The following is an 11,603-nucleotide window of genomic DNA, read 5'->3' as shown; positions in this document are numbered from 1 at the left end:
TGTACTTAAATCAATAGAAGAACGATGCTCAATGCATGACCCCCCTTCCATTTTTTTTTTTTTGGCTCAGATAAGAAAGAAGAATGATGTTGACGTATGACTTGAGCACTACTTCAGCCCTCAAGTCATGGAATATGGATTAACATATCCATCCCCAAGTCAATCTGATCAGTCATCATAAACAGCACAAATTATGTGGATATATCGCAGTCAGGAATAAATCATAAGAAAGTTTTGTACATTGCAATTTGCAGCTCGTCTAGTTGATAAGGCAAGAAAATCATTCCTTACAAGGGATCATTTTACTAAACAAAGATCATCATTCAGTGATTTCAGGGGGCAGGGGGGGGCGCTACAACATTGTGATTAAATTCCTGTAATTTTCAAAGCAACGAATACAATTGTGGTAGCCACCTGGTAGCTAACCACCTTAAAAGGATATGTCTGGAGTACGGACCCTACAGAAAGAAACCAATCACGCATGAAGTTGGTTTATCATTTTTTTCCTCTTCTTTATAAAGTGCTTCAAAATAAATTCTGAACAGGACACACCAAAAAAAAATCCATAATGAGATGTAATTCTTGCATATTGCTAATGAAGACTAGACATATCAGGTAGAGGCTTTGTCAACATTTGTGATAAGACCTATTGACTAAATAATTTCCTTGACCTGCAGTATTCTTGCAAGCTTTAGCAAAAAGTAGCACCCTAGAAAAGTATTACTTAAGCAAAACCAACAAATCATGACATGGCATATAATTTTGGGGAAAGATGATACATCTGAAATAGGCTTCTCTAAAACTAAATGAATAAAAAGGTTCCAGAAGTCTCAATTCAAAAGAAGAATTTGCAAACTACAATAATTAACTGGAATTATATTTGCATTTTCACATATGCTTAGATATGCAATTCTAAATGACTAGATAAAATGAAAAATTACACTTCTGAAAAGAAAGAAAGAAAGAACAATAAATCTGTCCTAATTGATAATAGAATAACTACTTGAGCTACTTGTCTTGGTGCTATATACCGACTAGTTATATTTAATCCTAAAGCCGACAATTTAAGCAATTATCAACCAAGTATGCTAACTAAGGTTAACAATTTCCTCAAAAGTTTTATACAATTGGAAGTGGTCTTTCCAGAGTTACTAAGCTCATACTCAGCAAAGCCTCAAAAGGAGGCACAGATGCATAAATCAGATATAGCTACGGTACCATTCCCCAACACACACTCCAACATCTATTCACAAATTATTCTGCAGCAAAGTTGAGTTCCTCAAATAATCACAGTCAAAGGTTTCAACTACTTTGTAGCCAAGGATTCTGATCAAATACTTCTGCCCTGAGAAAACAGCTATCAAGTCTACCAAAACCAATTCATACTAATGCCCAAATGCTGTCCGTGAAAGTAACAACTACACCGCTATACTTATCTAGCTAGCTAATCATCCAAAGGTGTATATGACCACCAAATCTTAAACAACGGATCAAGAATCCCCCTGTTACCCAACAAACTAAAACTAATTTGCACCACTGCTATAAAATTAGCCAAATTAGGAACAATAATACACTAATGATAGATTCAAGTTAAACGCATTGAATACTTAAATTCTCAATTTAGGCCAACATATTTCCTCAACTCAACCAAAAAGAAAAGGACAATGGCAACCCACAATTTAATTTACAATACTGTTACCGAAACTAATACTGAAGTTTATAGCCGCCAATTTTCATTATTCAATGCAAGAAAGCATAAACAGCAGTGGAAATGTAAACCAAGAGAGCGGATGAAACCAGAATGACTAAAGCCGTCACCGCATGAACCGCAGACTTACTCCCACAAGACAACATCCCTAACCGGATCTCGATCACATTTACCATCGAAAGCATCAAGAACAAGCATCCCATAACGGACCCCACAGCGGAACCCATCATCCCAAACCTCAAAACTTTAAGGTTAATGTGGGCCCTGAAAGCTTCATCAACATCTTTACTATTCAACAAGTTGATGGCGAGTTTTAAACCCTGAGCTACCAAGGACGAGAAAAGAAAGAAACTGAAGGAGACAACCTCGAAGACTAGGAGCTTTTTCGCTACGTCGATGTCGGCATCGCAGGGGGCTCGATTCTCGAGGCTATGTTGGCCCGGGGTAGTTAAAGAAAGGCCCACGAAGACGGCGATGGTGAAGAGGGAGTTAACGTTGACAAGGCCATCCAAGGCTGTGACGTGAACGCTTGTTGTTGATGAAGAAGAAGAGGATGTGGAGGTCAGTCTTCTGGGGTTGCCATTGTTGGTGTAATATTCCTTCGGGTACTCCTCAGATCTGAGAAACAGATGAATTACACTTAGACATCTTTAAAAAATTGAATGTTTTTAATGAAAGAAAGGGAAAAAAAAAAAAGAGAAAAGGAAATTTTACCCCTCCATTGGAAATTTGATCGTATTGCTTGAAGGATCTTATGTTTCCTGGAAGAGAAGGGGAAAGGTAGCCAGCTTCCTTACTTTAATTGCTTGTGGGGTTGAGACGTACTGTCCCTTGGGGGAGAGATATAGAGGGAAAAGAGAGATGCTTTGCTTTTATATTTCCTTCGGCGTTTTGGGGTGGGTAGGGGAAATTGTGGAAAGAAAGTTTGAAAGACGCTTTGACACGGGAAATAGCTGGGAGTTTGTTTCAACTTTTGAGAAAGGATCATAACAATGTCTTTGCAGATAAATAGATTAGGACATGAAGATAAGGTGGAATGACAGTAATGCCCCAGTGTTGTTGCTTCTGCAAGTAAGGTCATGTGGTCCATTCGTCCCAATTTTGGGTATCCAAAAATGTTGTCGTAAAAGAAATACTAGTTAAATCCCTGCTTTACTTGTTGCAACTATGCAGCGTGAAGTCAGATTCGAACCGAAAATCAGAGCGGCCATTCATACATACATACATACATGCAGATGTTTTGTTATACTACAAAAGATTAAATTATTTGCAACTTTTTCTGCTGGAATTTGGCAGTTTTTGGTACCTGCATACTACCTCATACGGTTTTGGTCCATGATTATGTGGTGATGATTATCAGTAAATATACCAGTTAGCAGCTGAACTGAGTTCAAGTCATTATTATCTTATAATCAAACTGGAAGTTTATATATGAAATAAACATTTCCAGTTTCCTATTTGTACTTTCTTTTTAAAAAATCAGGATCAAAACAGGTGTTCACCATGAGTACACAGTAAATAAGGATTGCAATCTTCATGTTTATATTTATATTTATATTTATATTATAAAAAAGGAAAGTATATTTAAGTCAATGACGTAACAATTGTAGCTTTAGCTAATCTTGAAAGATACACATCCGCGTTACATCAGATGACATACTAATGGTTGATACCGAAGCATTTTCTTCTCAATATTTTCCATTGTACTCAAACAAACGATATCACATTAAGTAGTTAGTTCATCCTTTTTCACTAATTAAGTACCAAATAATTGTGCAGCAAATTATGGCTATTGTTTGTTACGCAAGAAAGATGCACCTGCAAAGCGTGGGAAGTTTATCCTAAAACACTATGGACTGAGAAAATATGGGTTGGGTCATGCTAGTCCAGTTTTTAAATGAGTTGTCAAAACCCTAATCTACTCCACCCCTTGTCAACCTATGGGACGGGCTGGACCAACTCATTTTTTTTTAATAATAAAAACATCTAATATTCATTGTCATAAATTGTCTCATAATTTAATTTATAAATTGAATAATAAGAACATGTTGCAAATAAATAAATTGCACCAAACATCAACAAAAATATATAATCAAATAAATAAAAATTTCAAGACTCATTTATATACTCATCCTCAAGCAAAACATTTAAATCTTGTTTGGATAGTAATGATGTCTTAAGGCTTGAATCATTATTCGTGGCCATAAAATAAAAAGAGATAATGAGTTTCAATCTTAATTAAAATTATTAATTTGACAAGCAAAGATTAAAGATATTAAAATATATAAAATAAACAATACTATCTATAGCTAAAGAAAAGCCATGCAACTAATTTTGCGTGTAGACAGGCATTTGAACATGTTCATGGCGGAGGGAAGTTCTAAACTTTGTGAGAACATGGCCACTAGTACTAAAAGCAGACTTTGATGCTACCGTAGTAATTAGAAGCTCAATACATCTCGTGCCATAATAGAAAGATCAAGTAAATGCTTAGCATTGTCGTTCCAATAACTAAGTACATCCAAGTCTTCAAAAACTTCATAATCAAGTTTTGCTTTATCTAAATAAACATCGAACTCAAATTTTCCAACAGCATAAATTTTTTTATTTTGAAACATCTTGAACTCCTACAATTTTTAAATACACAAACAAAAAAAAATTATCAAAACATAAGTAAAATAAATTCTCATGTAATAAAATGTTAGAAAAACACAAAACTTACACTAATGATCTTTGATCCCTTGGGCTTAATTCCCTCTTTGGCTTGCTTAGGCAAATTACTCAGTAAGTGAGAAGAAATACTAGATGTACAAGTGTTGCTTGCATATTCTTCAAAGAGCTTATACAACTTTTTCTTCACATTTTCTAACTTTTCATGACAAGTAAAAGCATCAATCTTAGAATAGTAAAATTTTAAGAAATCAAGCTTCATCCTAGATCAAGAATAGCTCCAAATGCAAGCACTATACTATAATCCTTAAAAAACTTGTCAAATTTCATTTTCATCATTTAAGACATATCCTAGATAACCTTATCTTCACTATGCAAATTCTCATTTAAAATGGATTCAATTTTCCAAACTTGCATGAAATACAAGTTAAAAGTTGGATAAGATGAACGGAATATCAAGTTTGTGGTCTCATAAGACGGCTCCAAGAATTCACAAATTATCATTGCTCTCCTCAATTCCTTATTGGATGGAATATAATTATAAGTTCTATCAATAAATTGAAGGCTAGCAAACACTTTTTGATATTTGATTGCACTTTCAAGCATCAAATATGTTGAATTTCATCTAGTTGACACATCTAAAAGTAACCCAACACCTACATCAATGCCAACTTGTTAAACACATTCTTGAAACTTTTTCATCCTCCCATTCAATGCTTTTACATATTTCACACTCTCTCTAATTTTAAATAATGCTTCATTGACTATTTTCAAGTCCTCTTGAACAATAAGATTTAATATATGAGCACAACAACATGCATGAAAGAATTCACCATTACAAAATCAAGCTATTTTGCAAACGTAGATGGCCTTTCAAGGTAGCTTGCATGGTATCATTAATAGAAGTATTATCTAAAGTAAGAGAGACAACTTTTTTATCTATTCCCCATTCTTCCAAACAATCAAACATAATGGCAGCTAATTCAATTTCAATGTGTGGAGGAGACACACGACAAAAGTTAAGTAACTTGCTACATAACTTCTAATTTTCATTGACGAAGTGAGTAGTCAAACAAATATAGTGCTCAAAAGTAAATGTAGTCCATACATCAAAAGTTAAATAAATTCTATTAGTTACCTTGGCCATGGCTTGTTAAGTTTCTCTTTCTCTCTCAAATGAATCCTTTGAACATTAGATACAATAGTGTTTCTGGAATGCATCACTACATCCAGATTTTCATACTTAGCCCAATCTCTAATCTTATCATATTCAACAAAAGTATAAAGCAAGTCATGCTTAAGTATGACTTCAGCAAGCATGTCATGTGAAATCCTAAGATCTAATTTTCTAGCCTTTACTTTCCTTTCGTGATCCATAAACATTTGATGTGGATTAAGATATGAAATGAATTTACAAGTTTCAATGTGACAATACAAATGTGAAGTGCCATAATTAAAACCACCAAGTTTAGGGCCAACCTTATACTTTGTTTTACAACCATTACAAGTTGCCTTTTCGACTCTATCTTACTTTTTGCTATTTTTGTGAAATAACTTCAAACATTTGAAGTTTCTGTTTTGGCCTTTTTACTCAATTGTTCAGATTTAAATTATAGGATTGGAGGAAATTTCATCCTTATTCAAAATTCTCACATCATCACCTAAATTTACACAATTTTCAATTGATTGATCCATCCCCATCACCTTCAAATAGCATTAACATGAATAACAAACATTAAAAACTGATTATGTTAAATTATTTTCTATCAAAAGCATTGGTTTTTATGGATGAGTGTTAAGTAAAATATTATAAAACAATTGACATGAATGAATATTCTTTAAACTCACCACCGTTACTATTTCAATTATATAATTAAAAGAACATAAATAAATTAACTAGGAAAGGAAGAAAGTTACAGACATGTAAATCAAAATGCATTCATAATTATGCTTAATTTGAGACAAGTAGGATCCACATGCTTGTTTACTTCATTATTTTTTATTAGGTTACCATTCTAAAATAAAATCTTAAATCAATTTCCCTATTGTACTTAATCACATAATACCAAGTTCCTCATAGAAACCAATAACCATTCCAGAAAACTAAGATATGAGATTGAATCTGAACCTTTGAATTAAAAGAATTATAGAATCCGAAGTTTCCTTTTATATACACACATTTCCTTGGAAAATGAAAAAAAACTCAAAAAATTAAAATTAAATAAAAAAATAAACAAAATAAGATGGTGATTAGAGTATGGTTTTACCCTGGAAAACAACAATTTCTTGCAAACAATCAAGAAAACTCGTGAGAGAGTGGAATTGGACTAAATGTGAAGCTCGTGAGAATGAGAGATGGAGCAATAATGGAAAAAAGAAGACAACAGTGAATAGTGATGAGTGAAGAGAGGGAAAAAAGAAACAGTCGTGAGGTAAAGAAAAAAAAAGTGGCTGAAGAAAAAAGGGTAGAGTGAAAGTGAAACCTTAGCTGCCTTGCCCAGTAGGGCTGGCTCATACCATCTCGAGACAGCCCACTAATTAGATAAGTTGGCCCATTTAGACCCAATTCTAATATGAGCCTGAACTTTCATACCCAACCCATCCTAATTTCAATTAAAAATGGGCCAACCCAATGGACCAAGCCCGTTTTAACATGTCTACTAGTAGTCCCTCTTTAAAGTTCAAAATGCAATTAAAGGTTTACATAGGATTTGGTTCTTCGATTGTAAGCTTGGGGTTTACCTTACAAAGCATAAACTGTAACCATAATACTAACGACAAAGAGACAAGCTATAAAGCTTAGGTCCACGAGAACTTTAGATGGAACCACACACTCAAATAATTGTACTAAACGCTTAACCTAATACTCAAGCAAGGTCCAACAACAAGAGTAAAGCTCCACAACAAACCCCAAAATTGGGTTTAGATTTGAGGCATTTGAGCATGAAAAGCTTTATTGGAAATATTGAGGAAAAACCAAATCCTATATGCAAGTCTTGATAGGAGGGGAACCCAAGCCACCGAACATAACACTGTCGCTTCCATCGAGCTCATTTAAGTGCAAGATTTATCCTAGATTAATTAAAGATGAAACCCTACAGTGGCTTGAAAGAAGTCTTTTCTTTGTAAGTATTTGTAAAAATCACTATGAGTTTGAAAAAATTGAAAGCCTGATGTGGGAAAGTGGGAGAAAAGGGATATCTAATAGATGAATCACAAGTTTCAGTTACCTCATTTATTATAAGAACAAGGTGCAATTTGAGGAAGAAAAGAATGGGAATTGGTCGTCACTTGGATAATGATGTCATGACCCAAACTCGGGGGTCCGTGATCGACGCATAAGTCTGACAAGTGAAACTCATGGTACCTAAGCAAGCCTCAAAGTTTGAATTGCATAACACAAAACCAAAGGTCCCAACTATTCACATTCCTAAAAATATTTAAATTCTAAATAAAAATAGTCGCATTTATCACATTGTTCATGCACAGTATTCAATATATTATCCATAAGCCTATACATTAGCCAACAAACGGGTTCGTATCTTACAACCCTTAACTCAAGTTCAAATGGCGCATCGTGCCTACATACTTAGCAAGCTAAACCAAACTCCAAAGGTAGAAAGGAATGTGTGAGACCTTGACCTTTATAGGCTCATAGTTAGTAATAGACACGATATCCCTGTTCAGGGGTAATTTCGTCATTTCCTTAGTAAGCCCATAAAAGTAAGATTTTTAAACAATATTATGGCCTAAGTAGGCCTAAGGCATAAATGAATGATGAAAATATGGGTAAAATGACAAGGAAATAAAAATTTTGATGATTTTCACTGTAGGGGCAAAATGGTCATTTTCACCTCAGGTTAGAATTTTTAAGTTTTCATGAACCCGAGCATTTCTAAACCATTATGGACCTTGTCCCAGTGTCAAAGGAGTAAAAAGATTGCATAAAAGATTGGAGGAGAATAAGTTAATTTGTGAAGGGGCATTTTGATAATTTAAGTGGAGTGGATAAGCATGGGCTATAAATATCTCTTCCTTCCAGCAGCTTTTCGCCTTTTTCTTCTTCCATCTCATGTTGCTTCCATCTTCCATGGAAGCTTGGTATGAAACTTTCATAACTTTCTCTCTCTAGCTCTAATTTTCATACCTTTGTGCCCTTTTGACTATAACCCTTGTGCTCTTTCACTTTCTCACTTTAAAACCCTTGAAAAATCCCACTTCCATACTTTCTCTCACTAGCTAGGTGTTTAGGGAGAGAAAGAGAAAGAAAGCCCCTATAATAGCTTGGGAATTATTGAAAAGAATTTCAAGGTTACAAAGCTATTAAGGTTTCAACGAAGCCTCATCACCCCATTTGGACAATTAGAGAAGTTAGAGTTGGTTAAAGGCTCAATAATTTCAGTGAGTGGACTTGCATTTCAAACTTGTTTTAGGGAATGTGAATGATTTTATCCAACTTGTCTTTAAAAATGTGCGTCAGGGAGCAAGCCTTGATTAAATGTTTTTGATATTGTGAAATGGGAGACGTGTATAAGGATAAATCTATATGTTTATTATTATGTTGGTATGCATGTATATATCTTATGAATACATGCTGTGTATTGATGAATGATGTTGGGTGATGATGTTGAGGTGTGCGAGTAGGGAGTGTACACATGATGATGATTGAGTGTGCGAGTAGGGACTGCACATGACGATGATGGAGTGTACGAGTAGGGAGTGCACGCATGATGATGATATATGTATATGTAAATGTGTGTGTTATATAAAGTTCATAATATGGTATATGGATGTAATGCATTTAAGAAATTTGACATGTTAAACTTTAGAAAATTATATGAGTTTCATGTTGTGTTGGTCATGTGAACAGGGTGGCCTTTTGCTTGAGAGAAAGGCGAATATTTTTGCTGGTGTCATGTTTCTCGCTGTAGCGAGAAACTCTCGGGTTTAGAGGGGTGGTACTAGCCGAAATCTCACTGTAGTGAGAAACTTTCTGTTTTGTGACCAAAAATTTCGTTGCAACTAGATTCAATCTCGTTGTAGCGAAAAATTTTCTATTTTGCTCCTTATTTGGTTCGGTTGCTACCCTATTTTCTATTTCTTTGGTACCATAGTTGAGCATGGACTTCCAACATTAAGGAATAAATGAATTAAGTTTAAAATGATGAGGTTTGGTGAGAAACCCTTGATTAGTTGATAATTTAAATCAAGTGTCACTGCAACGAGGACCCGTCGTTTATGTGACCTAATTCGCATGAATGGTATTAAAGTTTTCACTCTTCAAATCCTTTATTGAGCATGGACCCTTTTCATAAAATGATTTACTCATGTGGGGTTTACATGAGGGGTTTTAACGAGAACTAAAACAAATTGTATTGTTTTGAAAAAATGAATGCATCATGATTTCGTTAAACATTCCTTAATGTTTGCTTATTCCCTTTCTTGTTCACTCACTAGGTTTATACTTACTGTTTTCAACTTCATGTTTTCAGATCACAAGACAGTTGGTAACTAGGTCGAAGTGTCTTCGTGTATTTGACCCTTGATAGGTGTCTCGGCATTTAGTAGCTGTACATTAGGTCGAGTTTCTCTGCTGGAAGTCGAGTACTCTTTTGTTATGTATAGACAAACCGATGTAAATTATTAAATTATGTTTAGATAATATATGTACTCTTTGATTGGTATGCCACTATGAGATGGCAATGTTTAGTATTATTTTGATTCAAAGTTATAAAATGTGACTTAGAAACTTTTAATGGAATGGTGAAAAGACTTGCTTAGGCTTAGTGGACTACGTCCATTGGGCCCATGTGCCGGTCATGGCTCGAAATTTGGGTCGTGACAGCATGACAGACTCGACGAAGTAGATGTGTTGGAATAGGGACTTATTGGATGCCAAAATTGGTCTATCAATAGATAACCCTTGCCATACAGTCTTGTAACCTATTTATCTACACATAATACAACAAATGTGTGAGTCATCTAATACTCAGTGAGGGGTGCAGAAAAATCAAACATATATACTAGACACATATACAATTATTGCACTATCATTGCAAACAATTGTTCTAACAAACATCTTCAATGTTAAAAGCATATCAATCATCCCTAAAAGTCTCCATAAATAGTATATCACTAAGCTTATTCTCAAAGCCGTATCAAAGTGAACATCCATAGGCACACACTAGCTGCTAAATCAATATATCAAATTCAAATCATGTTTATCTAAGCTTATCCGAGACTATGTCATATCACTCACAATTTAAATCATAATCATAAAGTGGTCTTCACTTAGACATCATCAAATCACACATGGTGGCCAATCAATGGAGTCAAGTCACACTCAAGGTTAAGTCGTGGCAAAGAATCAAATCACATGCCTATCGAAGCAATGTTCAGAAAATTAAAGTCATCATCCGGAGTAATCTCCCAATGGATGGCATCATTTAGAGTAATTTTAGACGAGTGACATCAAGCACTATCAGTAGGAATCACGGGTGGGACTAATGCCACCGTCCTTACTTAGCACCATCTTTGCAAGTACAAATAGTCATAGAGCATAGGATTCCACTCAACCTCAAATCAAATCAACGTTCGAAATTCTCATCATCGGACAAATACGAATCCATAAATGAAGCCATCATGCCTTTAATGTTGCACATATCCATCAATCACACCATTGATCACATTTAATGAGCTTCAATTTTTTATAAGCTCAATATAGTTTGAAGTTCCCTTAAACCTCTAGGGCATCCAATATTCAATTTTTCTGAAATTATTTATCTTGATTAATCTACTCTTAGATGTTCATCACATTCACTAGACCTCATAATCTAGGCTCAAACATCATAGGCTACTACGTGGCTGGTATTAAGGCACACAATGTAACACATATGATCACACACACACACATACACACACACACATATTGTTCTCTAACCTAGGCACATTCATCTAGGCAAATATATATATACAAATTACTCTAGTACCATGGCAGCACATTATTCAAAACGTCATGCATCACATGCATTTTAATTAAACCCATTTGCAGTGGCAATTGAAGACGCGTTCCACCATCAAGCTCCAATCTTTAGCCTTCAACTGTCATTTAGCTCACCAATGAGTTAGGTAGCTTCAACTTTCCTTTAAACACATCAAAACATTCAAATAATATTTGTTTCTTAGCCTTTGAAACTATCCAGCTTTTCAAAAACAAGTCAATTCA

At 34.7% G+C, this 11,603-nt stretch overlaps 1 protein-coding gene across 1 annotated transcript; it reads right to left on the bottom strand.

Annotated features, from left to right (window-relative positions):
* LOC18612613 lies at nt 1,570-2,705 on the bottom strand. The gene is made up of 2 exons (XM_007049497.2): nt 2,423-2,705; nt 1,570-2,326 (listed from the first exon to the last, which is right to left on the bottom strand). The coding sequence occupies exons 1-2, from the start codon at nt 2,428-2,430 to the stop codon at nt 1,741-1,743; spliced, it is 594 nt and encodes a 197-aa protein (XP_007049559.2). The 5' UTR covers nt 2,431-2,705; the 3' UTR covers nt 1,570-1,740.

The sequence above is a fragment of the Theobroma cacao genome, chromosome 1 (assembly GCF_000208745.1).
Source record: "Theobroma cacao cultivar B97-61/B2 chromosome 1, Criollo_cocoa_genome_V2, whole genome shotgun sequence".
Taxonomy (NCBI): domain Eukaryota; kingdom Viridiplantae; phylum Streptophyta; class Magnoliopsida; order Malvales; family Malvaceae; genus Theobroma; species Theobroma cacao.
The sequence above is the reverse complement of the archived record's forward strand: the minus strand, read 5'-3'. Positions and strand labels throughout refer to the sequence as shown.